Raw genomic sequence first — 25,000 nt, 5'->3', positions numbered from 1 at the left:
CTGGAGGAAATTAAAGAGTACTTACGAAGGGAGATCCGAAAGGAGATGAAGATCAAGGTAGGCTATCAGGTTTATTCAAAGTATCATCATCATCATAAATCATGACTTGTGCTCTAGAGCGCGTTGTCGGTCAGCTGTCTCCACGAATCACGATCCTCTGCGGTGCCCATGAAATCTGTGATCCGAAAGGAGATGAAGATCAAGGTAGGCTACCAGGTTTATTCAAAGTATCATCATCATCATAAATCATGACTTGTGCTCTAGAGCGCGTTGTCGGTCAGCTGTCTCCACGAATCACGATCCTCTGCGGTGCCCATGAAATCTGTGTTGCTTTTTAAAATCACATTTGTACATTCTTAAGTTATTTAGATAAGTCATTCTTTGTCTTCCTCTAGCTCTCTTTCTTTGGTTCATCCCAGATGTTACCAACTTTTCTATTCCGTCTCTTCTCCACACATGTCCCAGGAACCGTAACTGCCTCTTTCTGATGGTATCGATCAACATTCTTCCCTTTTCTCACCTTCTCCAACAATTCCTCGTTCATATACTTATCTGAATTCAAAGTATAAGTAGTGAATAAAAAGAATAATACAGCTCCATAAAAGAACAAAATGCCAAACACAGAATGTTTCGGGCTCAAAAACCCTTTTACAGCACAAGAACAAAAACAGTTAAAAAATTTATTTCCTGTTTTTGTTTTTTCAGCTAAAGAAGTGTTTTGAGCTCGAAATATTTCTTTCTTTTTTTTTTTGGTTTTGTTTGTTTGTTTTTTGTTTTGTTTTTTGTTTCTTTTAAAGCTATCATATTAATTGTTATACATTACTCAGTGCATAGTTATTGTTTTGGGAGATGATATTTTTTTCCTTGTAAATCATCTCTCTGTTATGTATTATTGTATTTGTTATTTTGAATGTATAATGTAAGCATTTGAGTGTATTCCTCTTTGTTGGATTTTGTGCTTGTGTCCGGATGAGACTTATAGGTGATCTCAAACTAAGTACATTGATGGTATGCTCTTGGAATCTACATCTGATCCCTATTTGTTCCCAGTTCCCCTTTGTCTTACTTTTTCTTGAGTGCTTTAATTGTAATTCTAGAACTTTTTACTATCCCATTTTCTTCCTTTTTACAGGCGCTGATATAACCTAAATGTGTTGCAAGCGCCGTAAAACCCTTAAAAACAAACAAATCAGTGCTTGGTCAGGGACCCCTTGTAAAGCGCCTTGAGCACGTTTAGTGGATATTGCCCTCATATAAAAGCTCAACAATCTCAACTGTAAATTGCTATTACAATTTTTTTTTTGTTTCAAGAGAGGCAGCGATGTTTTAACACAGGTTCCCATTTTAAACCTGAGTGCAGTGAGAGAATTTGAGTAAAGAAAGAGCCTTTTCCGAGGACTCGAACTTTTCGCTGCCAAAAGAGCAGGACTCAATCTAGGGCAGGGACCTGCTAATTTGAAGGCGTCTTACCACAAGACTACAAACTTTACCGTAATCTGAAACCTTAGATTGATTAGGAGGTGCATAGGGCCTGACAAGACTTCAAAGCCACACAGGGAAAATATAACACATTTATTTCCCTTTGATATATTATATAACATTTATTTCCCTTTGATAAGACTTCAAAGCCACACAGAATATAATATATACTGTAACATTTATTTCCCTTTGATATAATATATAACATGTATTATTTCCCTTTGATATAATATATAACATGTATTATTTCCCTTTGATATAATATATAACATTTATTTCCCTTTGACAATACTCCTGACAAGACTACAAAGCCACACAGGGAAAATATAACACATTTATTTCCCTTTGATAATAATCCTGACAAGACTTCAAAACCACACAGGGAAAATATAAAACATTTATTTTCCTTTGATAATAATCCTGACAAGACTTCAAAGCCGCACAAGATATAATATAACACATTTATTTCCCTTTGATATAATATATAACATTTATTTCCCTTTGATAAGACTTCTGTCAAGACTTCAAAGCCACACAGAATATAATATATAACATTTATTTCTCTTTGATATAATATATAACATGTATTATTTCCCTTTGATATAATATATAACATGTATTATTTCCCTTTGATATAATATATAGCATTTATTTCCCTTTGACAATACTCCTGACAAGACTACAAAGCCACACAAATTATAACAGGTGACATCTATTTCCCTTTGAAAATACTACCGGCTTCTTTTCATCTCCTATTGTAGCACAGTGCGTGGTAATTAAATTACAAATTGATTCATGCTATTCCAATATGATAGAGTTTATGCTTAAATTATCAATTTATTGTTGTGTTTTATTTGCATTGTAAATCGCCTCTGAGCACATTGTGGATCTAGGCGCTATATAAATTCATTCATTCATTCATTCATTCATTCATTCATTCATTCATAAATTCATTCGTTCATTCATTCATTCATAAATTCATTCATTTATTCATAAATTCAGTCATTCATTCATTCATAAATTCATTCGTTCATTCATTCATAAATTCATTCGTTCATTCATTCATTCATTCATTCATAAATTCATTCATTTATTCATAAATTTAGTCATTCATTCATTCATAAATTCATTCGTTCATTCATTCATTCATTCATTCATTCATTCATTCATTCATTCATTCATTCATAAATTCATTCATTCATTCATCCTATAATATTCATTTTCCTATAGGAAGGAGCAGAGAAGTTGCGTGAGGCATCCACAGACAAGAAAGCCTTGTCCAATGTCAGCAGTATCGTGAAGAAGGCCAACACCAAACTCCAGGAGCTTCAACAAGAACTACAGGACTTGTCCACGTACTTACTAGTCACCAACGCCACTCGCCCCATGGACCATGTAGACAGTATAGGTACCAATTCGGAGATAAAGAAGATAAAGGGAGTAAATCGGACTCATGAATGAGGAAACATCACAAAACTATATATATATATATATATAATGCAAATTTTCACTCACATTTTTGTGGCCGAGACGACTCGTTTCTGTGTTTTTTACACTTCTTCAGTCGGCGTAATCCATTGTAATGTCCGTAGAAAAGTTCTTACTCCAAACTTTGGAGTAAGAACTTTTCTACGTGTAAAAAACACAGAAACGAGTCGTCTCGGCCACAAAAATGTGAGTGAAAATTTGCATTATATATATATATATATATATATATATATATATATATATATATTATATATATATATATATATATATATATATATATATATATATATATATATATATATATATATATATATATATTAGTTTTGTGTTGTTCATTCATGAGTCAGATTTACTCCCTTTATCTTTATCTCCATTTTATTGACTCATTTAGGCATCTCTAGTTATAGGTAGGAATTCCCTAACCGTTAATACTGATACTAGGCTGCTAGAAGCTGTGGATTGTAAAAAGTTATAAACAAAAATGTATATAATAGCTTCAAAAAAAGAGAACAAAATACTAAACACGGAACGTTTCGGGCTCAAAACCCTTCTTCAGCCAACAAAAAAAAAATAAAGACATAAATACATTACTAAAATTCCCGATAGACGACAGAGATAATTAGTTGGTCAAGACTTTCTAAGATTTTTCTACAAGGGAAGACCTGCAAATCATCTCTGTCGCCTATCTGGAATTTAGTAATGTTGGTTTTTTGTTTTGGGCTGAAGAAGGGTTTTGAACCCGAAACGTTATATGTTTTTTATATTTTGTTATTTTTAAAAACTGTTATATTCATAATTATTGTTTATTACTTTTAACCGTTATAGTAAAATGTTATTATACTAATACTATTGAAATGAATTTGACATTAAGACTTATATCAGAGGGAATTCACAATATGCACAAAGTCCATTATTGACATCAATTAACCTTCTTCTCCTTGCCATCCATAAGAAAATCATCATCTTATTCATTGTAATACAATGAACTTATTTTTTTGTTTACTCAGAGTTGATTTGTACATCACAATCTTTGAAGAAAAATCGTTGTCACAGCTATTAAGAACGTATTGCTCTTTTGTAAAGCTTGATGTATATATATATATATATATAGGGAATGAGATTAGCGGAAGAGTAGCGTCCCTTGATTGGACGTCACCTTACAGAGAGAACGTCAAAATGGTTTTGCTCATGCGTCTCTCTCATCCTGGCTTTCGGCGAAGTGTCTCATGCCGCACAACCAACATGACGTTTTCTCTCTAATAACTTTTCCGCTCGTGACTTCCAATCAAGGGACGGTAATCTTCCGCTAATCTCATTCCCTATAGATAAATCATATATATATATATGATTTTAATGATTAAAAATACTAGACCTTGGTGGCCTGCCCTAGCTCAATTTGCAGCTCTGCACTACTACTGATGCCTGGGTTATTCCAGTCTTCCCTTGGAATAGACCCTAGAGACAAATTTCCCCTATGGGATGAATAAAGGAAATTTTATTATTATTTATTATTTATTATTTATAATTAAATAAAAGCTTTTTAAAGTGTCATTCAAATCCGTGCTTCCTTGTGAGGCTATGTGGTCTAGTGGTATGACACGGTCTAGTGGTATGACACGGTCTAGTGGTATGACACGGTCTAGTGGTATGACACGGTCTAGTGGTATGACACGGTCTAGTGGTATGACACGGTCTAGTGGTATGACACGGTCTAGTCTAGTGGTATGACACTCGCTTTCCGATTGGAAGGTCTGGGGTTCCTGGCCTCACTTGACGCATGGTTGAGTCCTTGGAAAAGGCTCTTTACTCACATTCTCTCACCGAACTCGTGTGTAAAATGATTACCTGGGCCGTTAACAGCGTTGTCTCTGTCCGAAAAAATTGTAATATTCACTTTACAGGCGTCATGTCTCATTCTACGTGTTGCTGTAGGTCAGGGACCCTTTGTAAAGCGCTCTAGTGGATATTGCGCTATATAAAAGCCCAAAGCTCAAGTTATATATTACTTCAGATTAAATTAGAAATATGGCTTGATGAGTTTTATTATTATCATTATTATTATTATTATTATTATTATTATTATTATTATTATTATTATTATTATTATTATTATTATTATTGTCATTATTATTGTTATCATTATTATTATTGTACGTATTGGGGTTTTTACTATTGTTGTATTTTTTGTGTGGTTATTAATGCTATCAGAAAATTTTTTGGTTCCATTTACCATTTTTTTTCCATTTTCATGTGTGTTGTCATCAAATTGTTGATTTATTGGTGAAAGCCTAAGATTGAATAAACTTTCTAACTTTCTTTCTTTTTTAATGATTAAAAATATCTGATCTTAATTTGATATTTGATTTTTTTTTAAAAAAGCTTTTTTTAAAAAATAAGTGCCATTCAAGTTCGTACTTCCCTCATACTTTCCGTGGTTTTCAGACCATATCAAGTCTCCAGAGAAAGGAGACGCCGATGCCGATATCAGCCCAGAGAATCAACGACTACGGAGTTTGAAAAAACAAATGGATATTGAGATGAAGGTAAGACACAAACAGTTACCAAGATATAGGGATATGTTCTGTTCTGTTCAGTATGTAGCTTTTTTATAATATCAAGTCTAAAACAAGATGTTATGTTGACTTGACTTGACGTAGTTAGTGCCTTTCAATTCTATAGTCATATGAATGGGCTGCCTCAGCCACTTTTTCTATCCTGTATGGGAGATTCATCCACCTAATACGGTCTTCTGTCATAATAATAATAATAATAATAATAATGCTGAAAACTTATATAGCGCTATAACTCCGAGACACCAGACTCTAAGCGCTTAAATTACAAATTACTTTGGCTGAAACATACTCATTCACACACACAAACACACACACACACACACACACAACACAACACACAACACAAACCAAACCTATCTTGCTTCTCATACCATCTACTAAAATCGAAACAAATATGTTTTAAGCGAACGTTTAAAAATAGACAAAGATTCTTTTTCACGAATGCTCTGCGGTAAGGCGTTCCAAATAGAGGGTCCGAAATGAGAAAAGGATCTCATTCCAGCATTTTTCCGAATTCGAGGGACAACTAGTTTTGTGGAATCACTGGCCGAACGTAAGGGGCGGGGTTTTGAATATCTTTCAATTAGTTCTGAAAGGTAGGAAGGGGCAGTACCTTCAAGACAACGATACACTAAAACACAAGCTTTGAATTTAATTCTTTTCTCAACAGGCAGCCAATGCAGGTCATGAAGTAGAGGTCCGGCAGAGTCGCACCTACGCTTCATAAATACTAGTCTGGCAGCGCTGTTTTGGACAATCTGAAGACGTTTCAGATTGTATTGCGAAACGCCAAACAACAGAGCATTACAATAATCCAATTTCGATAGTACGAGGGACACAACCAGGTGCTTGGTCACATCCTCAGATATGAACCGTCTAATGGAAGCAATCTTTTTTAGTTGGAAAAAGAGAGATCTAACCAAATTATTAACCTGATGCTCCATCGACAGTCCAGAGTCTAAGAATGTGCCAAGGTTTTTCACTTTGTCAACAATTTGAATAGAGGCATCCCCCAACTTCAAATCTGTTTCACTTTTCCACTTCCTGTTCCCCACATACAGCACCTCCGTCTTATCATCATTCAGTTTCAGTCTGTTCTCATTCATCCATTTCTTAACACTTTGGATACAATTTTTACTATTGGCTGATACTTCTTGTAAATTTCTCATATTGGAAACGCAGTACCATTGCGTATCATCAGCGTATTGATGGTAAGACAGACCAAAACTTCTGATGATTTTAGACAGAGGGCCAACGTACAAAACAAAAAGAACGGGTCCAAGTACTGAACACTGGGGAACCCCACAATCAAGAAAGACTTCCTCAGATCTATATTCATCCACCGTAATAATCTGTTTACGATTAAACAAATATGACCTAAACCAATCAAGCACTGCACCAGACACGCCATAAGTAATTTCAAGACGTTTGAGAAGAAGATTGTGATCAATAGTATCAAAAGCAGACGATAGGTCAAGCAAATTCAGCAAAGAACATGAACCATTGTCTATAACAGAGAGGAGATCATTAACAACCCTAACAAGTGCGGTTTCCGTCGAATGATGTTGCCTATAAGCAGACTGAAATTTTAATAATAATAATAATAATAATAATAATAATTGTAATAATAATACTAATTATAATAACTGAATGAATACTGCAACCACCATTGAGTACATTGATACAAGTATTATTTTATCTTATTTGTTTTTCACGTTAATTTGTGTAATGTTGTACTGATTAAGGGTTCGTACCCGAAACGTCAATTGTCTGTATCTTTCCTATATGAAGCCTCTCCATTTTCACTCTTTTGTTAGTATTTTCATGATCACCGGCTTCAGTCAGCCCCTACCATTTTGTACTATTTAGTGAATATTGCGCTGTTTAACTGCTCAATTTTAAATTTAATTTTAGATGAGTTTTGACTGGGTGGGGTTCCTGACCTCCCATAGTGGGCAGGGAGGTACTTACTGTGTCTTCTGTCCCCCTATTTCTGTTTTACAACTTGCTTTCTGTCTTCGTCTTGGAATGAAATTACTTGGTTTTGTCCTGGCCCTGGACGGATACCCTAGTTAAATGTATAGTTAGTTTTGGGAGATGATATTTTTTTTCCCTTTAAATCATCTCTCTGTTATGTACTGTATTATTTTTCCTTTACAGATGTATAATTCTTAAACAATTGAGTGTGTTCCTCTTGGCAGGGACCTGTGCTTGTGTCTGGATGAGACTTTTAGACGATCTCAAACTAAATATACTTTGATAGTGTGCTCTTGGAATCTACATCTGTTCCCTATTTGTTCCCAGTTCCCCTACGTCTTACTTTTTCTTGGGTGCTTTAATTGTATTTCCAGAACTTTTTACTATCCCATTATCTTCCTTTTTACTGGCGCTGATATGACCTTAATGTGTTGCAAGTGCCGTAAAACCCTTAACAACATAAAAAAAAAAAAACAAATAATGTTCAGAAGTGCTTTACAATAGTTTTCTTTTTTGTATCACACAAGTTCATGATGAGTTGTCAAAAAATTTTGTTCGTTTTTCTGATGTCAGGTCAAGAACGGGGCAGAGAACATGATTTCAATGTACAGCACCGGCTCCTCTAGGGATAAAAAAATGTTGGCAGAGGCACAGCAGATGTTGTCGGACGCCAAGACCAAGATTGAAATTATACGAATGCAGATGCTCAAAGTCAGTCAGGACTCGGGTGGTGGGGGTGGTGGGGGAGGTGGTGGCGGCGGCGGCCCTGGAAGTGGGGGTGTGGGTGAGGTCAACTCCAAAGATAGGGGTAAGTAAAGTTTTTTTGTTTTTTTTTTTTTTGGGGGGGGGGGGGGGAAGTGATGTTGGACGTTTCAATTGGCATTAGAATATGGATTTGGCAAGCTTATTATGTCACATTGTCACCATGAAACTTAACACACATATATATACAGTTAATTAGTATATGTTACGGTGAATGACATAATCAGTCGGATGGTGAAAAGCTTTGAACTGAGATCTTATTGCCAAGTTTAGTTAGAAGGTCAATTTTTATCCAAAAGGAGTTCTTGTCATAAATGATTAAATCAACCCTTTTTTTTTTACATCTTCGGGAAAAATCAAGGCTTAATTTCACTTCTAAATATTTTTTTACAGCTAGACAAGTTGAAAAAGTATGAAATTTGAGAAAAGTTGCTGGATACCTTTCCCATACATCTGACCACAACTTCATGAAATATCACCCGATTTACTTCAAATAAAGATTAAAATGCTATGGGGAGCATATTCTTTCAGAAAATTTCAGAAAAAAATTCAAATCCAAAATTTTCACCTTCCAACTGATTATGTCACATTTTAGTTATCTAGTTGCTTTAGTTTTTTTTTTTTTTTTTTTTTTTTTTTTTTTTTTTTTTTTTTTTTGGTAGAAACTTTATTCACATATTTTCTTTACTTTGAGAAGCTATTCATTTAAAAAAAAAAAATGTTCTCATTTAACTCAGACAAATTCGAATGTCGCTTTGTCTTTAGCTTGTCATTCTCATGCTGCCATTTTGTGACGGAAATGCGAATATAGCCTTGGCGCTGAAAGAGTTAAGTTCTCTTATTATTATTATTATCGTTATTATTATTATTATTATTATTATTATTATTATTATTATTATTATTATTATTATTATTATTATTATTATTATTGTTGTTGTTGTTGTTGTTGTTGTTGTTGTTGTTGTTGTTGTTGTTGTTGTTATTATTGTTATTATTATTATTGTTATTATTATTATTGTTATTATTATTATTATTATTATTATTATTATTATTATTATTATTATTATTATTATTATTATTATTATTATTATTATTATTATTATTATCATTATCATTATGATGATGATTATTATTATTATTATTATTATTATTATTATTATTATTATTATTATTATTATATTATTATTATCATCATCAATATTATTATTATCATTTCTAGGAACTGGTGGCTCCATCATGTCAAATTTTGAGATGCGTGTGGAGGAGTTACGTCATCATCATATGATTGAGTCGGCTGTTGCTGAAGGTGCCAAGAATGTGATCAGGACGTTGCAGAACTCCAAATCAGAGGACAAGAAGGCACTCAGAGAGGTTGGTTGGGTTTTTAAAAAAAAGAAAGTTTTAAAAATGAGCTTTTACATAGCACAATATCCGCTAAACGTGCTCAAAGTGCGTTACAAGGAGTCCCTGGCCAACAGCAACACTTAACATGAAGGACGGGACATCATGAGAGAACGCTGTTTCCGGCCAGGTACTCATTTTTACACTGCAGTACGGTGAGAGAATGTGCGTGAAGAGCCTTCTCCAGGGACTCAACTATGCGTCAAGCGAGCGAGCGAGCTTGAACCCAGGACCTTCCAATCCGAAAGTGAGTGTCATACCACTAGACCACATAGTCTGGATACACAACTGTTACTTGTACCCTAATTTCACCTCTCTATGCTAATGTCATTGATTCATGAATAAATTATTTTGTTATTCAGCGAAGTGGCCGAGTGATTAAGGCATTGCACTATGACCCGGAAAGTCCCGGGTTCGAGCCCCCGCTACAGGCACTTTCTTTTTTTCTTTTTTTTCCTAGAGCAAGATTATTAATCACCAATTTGCTCACTTGGACAACATGGGTGATTCCTGTGGACATCAGACATCTTGTTTGATGAATTATCTATATTCCTTCATGGAATGCCTAGGCGATGATATCTTATGATGTGGTGGAAGGCCTAATATTAAAAAAAAAATTTTATGCTAGTGTCATTGATTCATGAATCAATTATTTTGTTATTCTATTAATTTTTGATTTTATTTACAAATTGTGTTTGTTCGTTGTTTAAATATTTATTTGCACAAATTTATGGAAAATTATATTTTGCCCTACAGATTCGTCATATTTCTCCTTCAATAAATTGTCCATTCGAACTTTTTCATTTACAGTAGAATCCGTATAAAGGCAACACTCCTAAAGGCGACCTCTCAACTTCTCTTGTTGGTCCCAAATCTCAAATTTTCTGTTCTGTGTTTAGTTGTGTTCCATTATTTATTTTTTTGTCTTTCTTCTTTCTCCAGGCACAGATCAAATTTTACATCAGGCACAGATCAAATTTTACACCCGAGACCTGCACCGAGCTATCTCAATACTCCACTTTTTTTGTCTTTCTTCTTTCTCCAGGCACAGACCAGATTTTACAACCAAGACCTGCACCGAGCTATCTCAATACTCCACTTTTTTTTTGTCTTTCTTCTTTCTCCAGGCACAGATCAGATTAGGCGAGTCCAGTATGAAGATGGAGCTGATGAGAATGTCGCTGGAGGAGCGTCTGTTAGAAATGGACCACGATGCTCCGATGGCTCGACGACTACGCGACGAGCTGGATCGGTTCATCAACCCGACCTTCATCACCCCCACCCGCCTGTCCTCGTCCAATCAGCACAAGAATACCACTTTTATCAACAAACCTGCAGCCCTTACTGGGAAATTAGAAGTCCGGTAATTTTTGATTTGCATGTTTTTTAGTTAATAATAATAGTAGTAATAATAATAATAATAATAATAATAATAATAATAATAATAATAATAATAATAATAATAATAATAATAATAATAATAATAATATAGTAGTAGTAGTAATAATAATATATCTTTATTGTCCCCAAAAAAGTGGCAATTTGTCATTTGGTTACACATTTATAACAATACAATATTGACATAGACACACTCACACAAGATGCATACTCGTAACATATTAGTTATCTTTTAAAAAAAAACCCGGCATCAACAACATCATCATCATCATCATCATCATCAACATCATCAACATCACAACAACCTTCCTAATATTTTCGTTACAATCCTTCACTTCCACCATTCCCCTATAGACCTGTAAATTCTCAGTCAATTAACTGAAATCAGTCAATTTGTCAAATTCAAATATTTAAAAAAAGGAAAGAAAGAAATAAAAAAAGAAAGAATTCACAAATCGTAGTCCATGACCGTAAAGTAATTAGGAGTGTTCCACAGCGCTACGCATAGCTCATGGGACCGTTTATATTAACGATGTATATATTGCCAAGACTAAGCGACGCTTTTTATAAAAGGCATGTCTGAACACTTCCCTGGGTATTTTCACACATCCTTCGTTAAATTATTTTTTCACTTTCCAAACCCGTCGTGATCCCAACTGTAGCCAATTTTAACTGAGCCACCGAGCGATAAATTTCACTGTTTCATCTAAGCCAAAATTGACCACATTTACCTGGCGAGTCTCAAAAGTATGATAAAGTAAATTGCGAATGCCGGAAGTCCGTTATGTAGACACCTTCAAATCGAAAGTTAGGATAGATTGCTATAAGCACATTTCGATTGCCTCACGTTGTAAACAAACTGGTTGACCGTTTCTTCACTGATTGAGTACCTGATCATAAGGAACAATGGTAAGTAGCCTAATTAATTCCCGTGCAAATCAGGACGTTTTCTGCCATTGTTTTTGCTCAAGCCCAAGCGAGCTTGCTGTTTTGTGGCGATTTACCTTCATTTCGATTCTTTGAATTTTTCCGCTACGCCTGCCGAAGTTTCTTCTTGATAATTCACTTCTACTTAATAATTCAGTGTATTGGCCTGAAGTCATATTTATTTAAGTTTTTTTTTTTCTGTCATTTACTGATTGAAAATCAAGTTTGCTCATTGCTACATTATTCTAATGTTCTCACAATGGCTGAGCTGTTCGTGGATCGCAATTTCAGACTTGTCGAGCATCAATAAAGATGTGAGGAATACATTCAATTGGTCATGGCTAGAAGTTAAAGATGATAATGGTGATTATTTTTCTGACTATGTCAAAAAAGTTCCAGAGGCAGGAATATGACTTTGATGAAGTCATCTTTACCTATATGAATGACATGCTTATTTAGCATTCCTTCTACATCAAATTATGGCAGTCATACTTCCAGTAAGAAATAACACCCACTATTTTAATATCTGCTCTCCAATGATGCCCTTATTTTTAGAAAAATAATTGAATCTTCAGTTTGTCGAACAGTTTCAGTCAATTTTTATAGAGCTCATTTACAGGTCTACCTATAACACCATTCACCATCTTCATCATACTCCATATTATATTATTCCTGTAATAAGCTATGAGAGAGAAAGCCTGTGGTCCTCCTCTCTCTCTCACTCTCTCTCTCTCTCTCTCTCTATTCTCTCTCTCTCTCTCTCTCTTTCTCTCTCTCTCTCTCTCTCTCAATCACTCTCTCTCTCTCTCTCACTCTCTCTCTCTCTCACTCTCTCTCTCTCTTCGCTCTCTCTCTCTCTCTCTCTCTCTCTCTCTCTCTCTTTAATCTCTCTCTCTCTCTCTCTCTCTCTCTCTCTCTCTCTCTCTCTCTCTCTCTCTCTCTCTCTCTCTCTCTCCCCTCCTCTCTCTCTTTTAATCTCTCTCTCCTCTCTCTCTCTCTCTCTCTCTCTCTCTCTCTCTCTCTCTCTCTCTCTCTCTCTCTCTCTCTCTCTCTCTCTCTCTCTCTCTCTCTCTCTCTCTCTCTCTCTCTCTCTCTCTCCCCCCTAATATTTTATCTCAAAGATTGCTTGAGGACAAGTCTTCAAAGTGAAGGGCTCTATGGCCTGTTGAGCTTTTCTATAGTGCTATATCCACTAAACGTGATCAAAGCGCTTTACAAGGGGTTCCTGACCAACAGCAACATGTAACATGTAGAATGAGACATGACGCCTGTTTGGCGATATTAAAATGTTTATTTCGACAGAGACAACGCTGTTAACGGCCATGTACTCATTTTACACCTGAGTACAGTGAGAATTTTCCAAGGACTCAACGATGCGCTGAGTGAGGCTCGAACTCGGGACCTTCCGATCCGAAAGCGAGTGTCATACCACTAGACCATATCCATATATCGACATCCTCTTCAGAAACCAAAGAGTGCAGACCAATGGTTTAGAATGAATTCGATTTCATCCACAACAAACAACAGATTTTTTAACATAAATCATCAAAAATTGTATTTTATTTTTCCATTAGATTTGTATTTTATATGAATATTTAACAACTTGACAATATTTTTAAAAATGTTAATGTTGCTCAAATATCAAATATGATATATTTATAAATGTGTCGTTGCATGACATAATCAGTCAGAAGGTGAAAATTTTGGATTTGCATTATTTTTTTTTCATTTTCTGAAAGAATATGCTCTCCAGAGCATTTTAATCTTTATTTGATGTAAATCGGGTGATTTATCATGAAGTTATGGTCAGATGTATGGGAAAGGTATCCAGCAACTTTTCTCAAATTTCATACTTTTTCAACTTGACTAGTAGTAAAATATATTTAGAAGTGAAATTGAGCTCTGATATTTCCCGAAGATGTACAAAAAGGGTTGATTTAATCATTTATGACAAGAACTCCCGGTGCTGATATGACCTTAATGTGTTGCAAGCATCGTAAAACCCTTAAAAACAAAAACAACAAGAACTCATTTTGGGTAAAAAGTGACCTTCTAACTAAACTTGGCAATATCTCAATTCAAACCGTTTCACCATCCGACTATTTATGTCATTCACTGTGACAATACCTTGTAATAACGGTTTTGAACTTTGAACAGGTTGGTAGGCGTTCAGGGATTACTGGAGGACATACCTCTACGACGTAAGGAAAGCTTACAGATATTCATGTCCAGTCCAGGCGAGAGCAGAAGTCTACTTAGGAGAGGCAGCAGCAAGATGTACAATATCAAGGATGAATTAACCAGTGAGTGGCTGCTACTGTGAAATGAACACAAGTTTTTTTTTGTTTTTTTTTTTTAATTGAGCTTTTATATAGTGCAATATCGACAAATGTGCTCAAAGCGCTTTACAAGGAGTCCCTGGTCAACAGCAACATTTAACATTTAGGACGGGACATGACGCCTGTAAGGCGATGTTACAATATTTTCGGACAGAGACAACGCTGTTAACGGCCAGGTACTCATTTTACACCTGAGTATGGTGAGAGAATGTGAGTTAAGAGCCTTTTCCAAGGACTCAACTATGCACAGCACATAACCCCACATGTAACGTTATATCTGCTTTATGTGGCAGTGTATGATATATATATATATATTATATTTGACGTTTATTTTGTTTTTAATTAGCTTTGTATTTTCATCAATTAGTTCATGACAGTGTATAAATCTGTGCTAATATTACCGATAAATCAGCGGGTGGTTGGATGGGAGCATCACCCTTGAATCATATACCTATGATGTTCGCATGGGTGTACGATCCGATAGTGATGTCGTTGGATGGGAGCATCACCCTTGACACATATACCTATGATGTTCCCATGGGTGTACGATCCGATAGTGGTGGGTGGTTGGATGGGAGCATCACCCTTGAATCATATACCTATGATGTTCCCATGGGTGTACGATCCGATAGTGATGTCGTTGGATGGGAGCATCACCCTTGAATCATATACCTATGATGTTCGCATGGGTGTACGATCCGATAGTGATGTCGTTGGATGGGAGCATCACCCTTGAATCATATACCTATGATGTTCGCATGGGTGTACGATCCGATAGTGATGTCGTTGGATGGGAGCATCACCCTTGAATCATATACCTATGATGTTCCCATGGGTGTACGATCCGATAGTGATGTCGTTGGATGGGAGCATCACCCTTGAATCATATACCTATGATGTTCCCATGGGTGTACGATCCGATAGTGATGTCGTTGGATGGGAGCATCACCCTTGAATCATATACCTATGATGTTCGCATGGGTGTACGATCCGATAGTGATGTCGTTGGATGGGAGCATCACCCTTGAATCATATACCTATGATGTTCGCATGGGTGTACGATCCGATAGTGATGTCGTTTCTTCTTCTCTTTACTAGCCTATCCTGCTTCTTTGGTTTGTGATTGTATTTTTGACAGGGGATATTTTTTTTCTGTAAATCTTCTGCCTGTTTGTTCTTGGTTATTTATAATTTAGCTTATGATATCTTTAGGTTATGATTTTGATTTACATTTGTACTATTTTTGTTAGATTGCTTGTTTTTTTGTTTCAGCGGTCTCTCATATAACCTCAATTGTGTTGGAAGAGACCGAAAGCAACAAACAAAAAAAAACAAACAAACCGATAAATGATGTGTAACATTATGATATATCAATCAAGTATATCTTATCTTATCTTATCTTAGACATCTATTCAGATTTTTATTGCTCACCAATGCCTCCTTCCTTGTTTTTTTGGGTTTTTTTGGGGGGTATTTTTTTACTTTGATATTTGAAAAAGAAAAACCAAATCCTATTCCAATGTGTTTGTACCCTCCAGATGAAGTGATGTGCGTACTCAAGTTAGACAACCAACAAGTCGTCCAGACGTCGTGGAAACCCTGCAACCAGCAATGTTGGGATCATCGTTCTTCCATCGACTTAGACAGGGTCAGTAGCTTAGCTTAGCTTAGCTTAGTCCACTTAGGAAGGAAGAAACAAAACAAAAGAAAAACAACAAAAAAAACAACAAACCAATACATCTTTCATTAGAATTTGTTGTATTGTCAGTCCCAACTTTGGATAAGTGTGGGGTAGGCTATGGTAAATGTGAAAAAAATTGCTCAATTTCGTGGCTGCCACTTAATTGGGACACTGCTTAATCGGGATGATTTGTCGGGAACCGTGCCGTCCCAATAAATCAGCTTGGACTGTAATAACGATATATTTTTACTGTCCTCAAAATAGTGGCAATTTGACATTTGGTTACGTGTGCCATTACAATATTTTGAAGAACATACGCAATACATTGACATATATATATGTATATATATATATATATATACACAAGCACATAATTAGCATCATAAACATCATTGTTGTCATTGTCATCAACAGAAACATAACCATCATCATCATCATCATCATCATTTGACGTCTAGTTTGTGCGACCATGTAGTCTAGTATAACACTCACTTTTGGATCGGAAGGTCCTGGGTTCGAGCCTTGCTCTGCGCATAGTTGAGTACTTGGAAAAGGCTCTTCACTCACATTGTCTCACCATACATCATTTTACCTGGCCGTTAACCGCGTTGTCTTTGTCGGGGGGGGGACAAAATTGTAAAATGTCTCGTTCTTTCTGTTGGTCAGGGACCCTTTGTAAAGCGCTTTGAGCATGTTTAGTGGATATTGCGCTATACAAAAGCTCAATTTTAATCATTAATAACAGTTGTGTTTAATTATGTCATTCACAATCAAATTCAATCACATTATTTTTCTCTCTCTTTCTCTCCATTCTTAGTCGAGAGAGCTGGAGGTGGCGATATACTGGCGTGATTGGCGCCAGATGTGTGCTGTCAAGTTCTTACGGCTCGAAGACTTTCTAGACAATCAGCGGCACGGCATTACCTTACACATGGAGCCTCAGGGAATTCTATTCTGTGAAGTAAGTCGTTACAAGCTAGATTTGGAAACAAAGATACTGCTAGGAACCTGGTGCTCAGTTCCAACAAACGTGACTTTCTTTCCATTTTGATATTCTAACTCACTCAATCCTAGAGATTTTTGCTACTTTTCAAAATTGGAAAAAAATGTGTTAAAAATGAGCATGTACATAGATATTTTTATTAAACTACCATTAATATGTAAAAACTAAAGACAATAGCTTGGATACTACGCCTATAATTTGCCTCATGACATGTAATAAATAGGCTGTAAAACCCTTAAAAAGACAAACAAAACAAATTCATTGAAAATTGAACAATTTTACTAGTAGTATTTTATAAAAAATAATTTTTGAATTCCCTATACTTACTTGGATTTTGAGAGATTGTATATTAAAAACAAGCAAACAAATAACCAAGGAGAGAGCGAATTCATTTCCCCCTCGTCTCTCTCTTCACCCACAGATTACTTTCCTCAACCCGACGTTATCAAGAAAACCAAAGTTACAGAGGCAGAGAAAGATTTTCCCCAAACATAAAGGTAAAGTGTATTTTGTTTCTTTTCATTGCATTCCGTCACCCCAATTTATATCCTGCTCACCACAAAGATCTTTTGTAATCAGTGGCCAGAATGTTTCTTTTGCTTGGTATGAATAGTAAAAAAAAAACAAAAAAGCAAAACAAACTTGAGCTTTTATATAGCGCAATATCCACTAAACGTGCTCAAAGCGCTTTACAAGGGTTCCTGGTCAACAGCAACACATAACATGTAGGACGAGATATGACACCTGTTAGGCGATATTACAAATTTTTGGGACATGCACAACGCTGTTAACGGCCAGGTACTCATTTTACACCTGAGTACGGTGAGAGAATGTGAGTGAAGAGCCTTTTCCAAGGACTAACTATGCGCTTAGTGCGAGGCTCGAACCCAGGACCTTCCGATCCGAAAGCGAGTGTCATACCACTAGACCACATAGCCTCACACCTGGCAACTTCCAACAATGGCATTCAATGGACATTTTCACAAAGACTTGAAGACCTTGAATTTGCAGATGGCCTGGACCTAGCCCTCCTCTCACACCGCCTAAAGGATCTCCATTTCATCCGTTTTCGTATATTAAATTGAAGTTTACATTCAATTTCATATTGTTATTTATTTCTGAGAGGTGTCAAAAAATTGCTGTGAGACACACTTTGAATTGCATCACAATCATTTTAATGAAATTCAAAATTTATGGGTTAGTTTCGCATGGAATGCTCTTGATTTTCACATTGAAAAATTTCCCTCTTTTTTTTTTGTGACCAGTCATTCTCAACTCTGAATTAGTGCAAGAAAGAATAAGAATTATTTGTTACAGTGAATGACATAATCAGTCGGATGGTGAAAAGGTTTGAACTGAGATATTGCCAAGTTTAGTTAGAAGGTCAATTTTTATCCAAAATGAATTCTTGTCATAAATGATCAAATCAACCCTTTTTGTACATCTTCGTGAAATATCAAAGCTTAATTTCACTTCTATATATTTTTTACTAGTCAAGCTAGACAAGTTGAAAAAGTATGAAATTTGATAATAGTTTCTGGATACTTTCCCATACATCTGACCATAACTTCATGATAAATCACCCGATTTACTTCAAATAAAGATTAAAATGCTCTGGTGTGCATATTCTTTCAGAAAATGAAAAAAAAATAATGCAAATCCAAAATTTTCACCTTCTGGCTGATTATGTCATGCACTGACACATTTTCAAATATTTCACTCTTTATAAATAGCTCAATTAAGATATATTATCATTGTACTATGGTTATGATTTAAATAATAAAGTAAGTGATGCTTTTTGAATTGTTTTTTTTATATTATTATTATTATTATTATTATTATTATTATTACTATTATTATTATATTATTATTATTACTATTATTATTATATTATTATTATTATTATTATTATTATTATTATTATTATTATTATTATTATTATTATTATTATTATTATTATTATTATTATATTATTATTATTATATTATTATTATTATTATATATTATTATTATTATTATTATTATTATTATTATTATTATTATTATTATTATTATTATTTATTATTATTATTATTATTATTATTATTTATTATTATTTATTATTATATTATTATTATTATTATATTATTATATATTATTATTATTTATTTATTATTATTATTATTATTATTATTATTATTATTATTATTATTATTATTATTATTATTATTATTATTATTATTATTATTATTATTATTATTATTATTATTATTATTATATTATTATTATATTATTATTATTATTATTATTATTATTATTATTATTATTATTATTTTATTATTATTATTTATTATTATTATTATTATTTTATTATTATTATTTTATTTTATTATTATTATTATTATTATTATTATTATTATTATTATTATATTATTATTATTATTATCATTATTATATTATTATTATTTTCTCACAACCTCACCAATAAGTAAAAATTTCCTTCGTCGAACAATATAATTATGTGGCAACCCTGGGCACATTAATGAAAATGGATCTCCATTGTACAGACCTAATGAGACGACGAATGCAGGTGCTCAATTTCCTCTCCATGGTAAGTTTGGATAGATAGGTGTATAATTATACTATATTATATAATATATATAATATATATATATAAATATAATATAATATAATAATATAATATAATATAATATATATAATAATATAATATAATATGATATGATATAATAATATAATATAATATGATATGGTATCATGTAATGTAATGTAATATAATATCTTTATTATCCATGAAGGCAATTTTTCATTTGGTTACAGCATAATATACGCAAACAGTCATACATAAAATAAAAAAACGTGCAAAACCACACATACACACACACACACACAATCACAGACTCACACTTCAATAGGCTTCGTGTAAACTACCTAAAAAGCATATCATCATGCTTACAAACGTTAATATCTATATATATATTATTTTAATATTTACCACAATGTTTGAGTCAGTCTACATCGATGTTTCAGGCCTAATCAGCCATCATCAGGACTGTGTGTTACATGAGTTTGGTTTGTTGTCTGTTGTTGTTTGTTGAAGTGGTTCCGGTTTGTAGTTGATTAATAAGAACTTCCGGCGATGTGGACACGTATTGTACATCTCATTTTTCGTGTGGAGTGCGGCTTCATGAGGGTGTTTGATTATAGTATATTTCTCTTCACTATATATATAGCGGTGATTGTCAAGAGATGAGTGCGATGCAGACTTTGGCGACCATTTTTTCTTCATCCTCTCTATTAATATCCGCCCTCTAGAAGTTTTTGATAAAGTTTATTTAATGTCACTCAGGATAAATTGTAGTCCTATTATTATCGAGGTCATAAAGCATTAGTTTTAATCATTTTAATCTCTAACTTTTTTTTTGGTTTAAACATCAGGAATGAGAGACATCCATCCAATGTTTGTTGTCACTTGACCATTTTAGGTTTATCTCCATCTTATACATACGACAATACACATAAGCATAGGGATAAATAATAAATAATAATAAATTGAGCTCTTATATAGCGCAATATCCACTAAATGTGCTCAAAGCGCTTTACAAGGGATCCCTGGTCAACAGCAACATTTAACATGTAGGACGAGACATGATGCCTGTTAGGCGATATTACAATTTTTCGGACAAAGGCAACGCTGTTAACGGCCAGGTACTCATTTTACACCTGAGTGTGGTGAGAGAATGTGAGTAAAGAGCCTTTTCCAAGGACTCAACTATGCGCCGAGCGAGGTTCGAACCCAGGACCTTCCAATCCGAAAGCGAGTGTCATACCACTAGACCACATAGCCGCACAATGGATATTGACCTGGGGGGGGGGGGGGGGGGGGGGGGGGAGGGATTTTAATCTCTAACTTCTCTAAGTATATAATGAACTCGATGCAACTATAGATCACAACATGTAGACAAAAATGTATCTTTGCAAACAATGAATGGGATTAGAACACCTTGTCAGATGAGAATCTTTCGGTACCAAGAACAGTTTAGAACAGTGGCAAAAACATTGAATGATACTCTGTTTGTTGTTACACAACGTTCTTGGCTGCAAGAAATAAGTAATTTTTTTTTCTTTCTTGTAAATCATCTCTGTTATGCATTGTATTATTTTTGTTTTACATCTGATTTGTAAACATTTGAGTGTGTTCCTCTTAGTGGGGATCTGTGCTTTCGTGAGGAAATAAGTACACTGATTGTGTGCTCTTGGAATCTACATCTGTTCCCTATTTGAACTAATCTCCTCTTTCTTGGGTACTTTAATTGTAATTCTAGAACTTTTTACTATCCCATTTTCTTCCTTTTTACTGGCGTTGATATGACCTTAATGTATTGCAAGCGCCTTAACAACCAACAAAAACTGGGTGGGGATCCTGACCTCCCATAGTGGGCAGGGGGATACATACTGTGTCTTCTATCCCCCTATATCTGTTTTCCAACATGCTTTCTGTCTTTGTCTTGGAATGAAATCACTTGGGGGTTTTTTCCTGGCCCTGGTCGGAGTCCTGGCTGGGAGGGGAACAGTCAAATGCATAGTTATTGTTTTGGGAGATGATATTTTTTTCCTTGTAAATCATCTCTCTGTTCTGTATTATTATATTTGTTATTTTTAATGTATAATGCAAGCATTGAGTGTATTCCTCTTTGTTGGATTTTGTGCTTGTGTCCGGATGAGACTTATAGGTGGTCTCAAACTAAGTACATTGGTGATATGCTCTTGGAATCTACATCTGATCCCTATTTGTTCCCAGTTCCCCTACGTCTTACTTTTTCTTGGGTGCTTTAATTGTAATTCCAGAACTTTTTACTATCCCATTATCTTCCTTTTTACTGGCGCTGATATGACCTTAATGTGTTGCAAGCGCCGTAAAACCCTTAAAAACATTTTAAAAAACAAACAACAAACAAAAACAAAATGTCATTGTTGCTTTTTCATTCTTTCAATTTCCCAAACTAGGTATGAATAACCAAGAAAGAGGTATTGATGTGGGTGGGACTCAAGATGACATGGCCTCCATCCCGTCTGATAGAGGTGGGCGATCTGTATCACCTCCCGACTCTAACAACACAGCAACTACCAAAGATAGCCGTAACAATAGTTACAATACTAAATCGTCGTCGTCACGGCAACAACAACAACACCACCACCAACCACAACACGAGTTGGAAGGAGGGGAGAGACCTGAAGACTTGGGCCCCCGTTCGATGCCAACCCCTCTCCACCACTCCCATTCATACTCATCTCGGAAGCACTCCAATCAGTCTCGAGAGGACATTCAGGTAACTTTCCTGTCACCTGGAACGTGCAGCTATGCGGTCTAGTGGTATGACACTCGCTATCGATCGGAAGGTCCTGGGTTCGAGCCTCACGCTCGGTGCATAGTTGAGTCCTTGGAAAAAGGCTCTTTACTCACTTTCTCTCACCGTACTCAGGTGTAAAATGAGTACCTGGCCGTTAATAGCCTTGTCTTTGTCCTGAAAATTGTAATATCCCCTAACAGGCGTCATGTCCCGTCCTACATGTTGAATATTGATGTTGACCAGGGACCCCTTGTAAAGCGCTTTGTGCACATTTAGTGGATATTGCGCTATATAAAGCTCAATTTCAGTATAATTTTTTTGTAACTTTTAACTCTTGGCACTGACATGTCCAAAAACTGTGACAAGTGCTGTAAAATTGGCACCGAAAAGTGTTACAAAACACTGTAATTCAGAAAAGTGAGTGGAGCAGGCACTTATGTTGATAACAACAAGAGATGAAGTGAGTAGGAAAGTGCCAGAAGACAATAGAGAATAAAAATTTCGCGGTGGCAATGGGGGTTCGAATCTATCTTACTGGTACGACAACTCCACCTGGCCGGGGAGAGCGTGACTCTATCGTAAGAACTATCCACGATCCCAAAAAAGATCGTCTCTAACCCTAGTCTTTTATTAGAGCCTTCTCTTTCCGACTTCTTGAGGTCACGGGTTAAACTCCTTTTAACTCCTAGCACTGACATGTCCTAAAACTGTTACGTGTGCTGTAAAATTGGCACCGAAAAGTATTACAAAACTTTGTAGAATTGTTAAAAAGAAAACAACTTTTGGCACATGACACGATATAAACTACAAGCACTGTAAAATTGTCAAAAACAAAGGTAACCTAAGTCAACTTTTAACTCCTAGCACTGACATGTCCTAAAGCTGTTACAAGTGCTGTAAAATTGGCACTGAAAAGTGTTACAAAACGCTGTAGAATTGTTAAAAAGAAAACAACTTTTGACAAATGAAGCTGAAATAAACCAAAAGTGTTACAAGCACTGTAAAATTGTCAAAAACAAAATAACTTTTAACACCTGGTGCTGATTTGACATAAAAGTGTTTCAAGCATTGTAAAATTGTTAAAAACAATTAGGTCATTTTAGCACCAAGTGTCTTGTTTTGTTTTTAACAATTTTACAATGCTTGAAACACTTTTATGTCAAATCAGCACCAGGTGTTAAAAGTTATTTTGTTTTTGACAATTTTAAAAACTAAACAAGTGATCAGGACTTGTGTTTTAGTGTTTAATTTATTTTACAAGTTGGATTTGCCTCTTTACTTTGACAAGAAGTATGAATTTTTTTTACTCTCTTGAGTTTAGAATGATTGAAAATCAAACAAAGTTGCTCATTTTTTATCAACTCGAGTGAGTTAAGGAGGACAGTTTCTAATGCTTTGATTACAGCTATAAATACTAAACACTGTGTTGTAGAGCTCACTTGTTAACTTTTTTTGTTTGAATAAGAAAAGTCTATTTGGTGCTGGGTGGGTGTGAATTTTCGGAGGAAATTCTAAAAATAGGTGGTAAGGAGAAAAGTTAAAGATTTGTGTATTGTTTTATATTGTTATTATTTTACACGATTGTCATGACTAATTAAATAATGTATTTCAATTTTCTTTATCTACCCATCTATCTCATCTCACTTCCACTGCCACAAGAATTGTGCGGCTATGTGGTCTAGTGGTATGACACTCGCTTTCAGGTCGGAAGGTCCTGGGTTCGAGCAAGCCTCACTCAGTGCATAGTTGAGTGCCTGGAGAAGGCTCCTTACTCACATTCTATCATCGTACTCGGGTGTAAAATGCGTTGTCTCTGTCCGAAAAAAAATTTGTAATATATACTGCCTTACAGGCATTATGTCCCGTCCTAAATGTTGCTGTTGGTCACGGACCCCTTGTAAAGCGCTTTGAGCATGTTTAGTGATATTGCGTTATATAAAAGCTCTTTTTTTTTTTTTTTTTTTTTTTTTAAATTACAGCAAGCCTTGTCCAGCTTCCACTTTCTGGGAGATGCAACTCCAGACAACTCTGGGATGGAGGGCATGGAACCGACAACCTCATCAACCAGCAGTACTTCAACCCACCACCACCACCCCCACCACCCCTCACAATTACCCGTTGACAACAGCAACAACATCGTGGTGCCTCCCATTCCAGCGCGAAGGACCACCCAGACCCCGTCTCCTCCCCCACCCTTACCCACCGCCTCACCCCCACAACAACCTCTACCACCACAACAACAACAACAACCTGCCTCCTACCATCACCATCCACCACAACCTACCACCACCACCATCATTCCACCGTCTTCAGAAAAAAGCCGCCCCCCACCTTCTTTGTCTCAACAACAGCAACAACAGCACAACGTCTTGGAGGCAAAGTAAGTTCCTCCTTTTCATTCTTAAAGTACAAATCTATGGCTATATGCAAGAAGTACTATGCATATCCTCCAGACTCTTATAGATCGTTAGTAATTTAGACCTGTAAATTCTCAGTACACGTTTTGAGCAGCTATGGCCCCTCAAGGCCGATAAAAATTGATAAAAGACAGAAACGGGCGCTTAAATGACCTAAATAGTGTCGAAAGCGCCGTTAAACACCTAAAAACAAACAAACAACTGAAA

General features: G+C 35.2%; 1 protein-coding gene across 1 annotated transcript in view; it reads left to right on the top strand.

The window, feature by feature from the left end:
* Positions 1–25,000, top strand: part of LOC144979258 (serine/threonine-protein kinase N2-like) — an 85,208-nt gene that overhangs the window by 43,815 nt on the left and 16,393 nt on the right. Inside the window, exons 2-14 of the mRNA XM_078925870.1 lie at positions 1–57; positions 2,710–2,887; positions 5,410–5,510; positions 8,091–8,325; positions 9,499–9,650; positions 10,808–11,043; positions 14,163–14,308; positions 15,883–15,992; positions 16,843–16,986; positions 17,450–17,530; positions 19,501–19,510; positions 22,033–22,355; positions 24,356–24,756. The exon at positions 1–57 is cut by the window's left edge and continues 113 nt beyond it. Coding sequence (XP_078781996.1) covers positions 1–57; positions 2,710–2,887; positions 5,410–5,510; positions 8,091–8,325; positions 9,499–9,650; positions 10,808–11,043; positions 14,163–14,308; positions 15,883–15,992; positions 16,843–16,986; positions 17,450–17,530; positions 19,501–19,510; positions 22,033–22,355; positions 24,356–24,756 — 2,174 coding nt within the window. The remainder of the gene's footprint in view (positions 58–2,709; positions 2,888–5,409; positions 5,511–8,090; positions 8,326–9,498; positions 9,651–10,807; positions 11,044–14,162; positions 14,309–15,882; positions 15,993–16,842; positions 16,987–17,449; positions 17,531–19,500; positions 19,511–22,032; positions 22,356–24,355; positions 24,757–25,000) is intronic.

Source organism: Berghia stephanieae, chromosome 9 (assembly GCF_034508935.2).
Source record: "Berghia stephanieae isolate SIO BIC M18660-M18661 chromosome 9, UCSD_Bste_1.3, whole genome shotgun sequence".
NCBI classification, from domain to species: Eukaryota; Metazoa; Mollusca; class Gastropoda; order Nudibranchia; family Aeolidiidae; genus Berghia; species Berghia stephanieae.
Note: the sequence above shows the minus strand (reverse complement) of the source record. Positions and strands in the feature narration are given on the sequence as shown.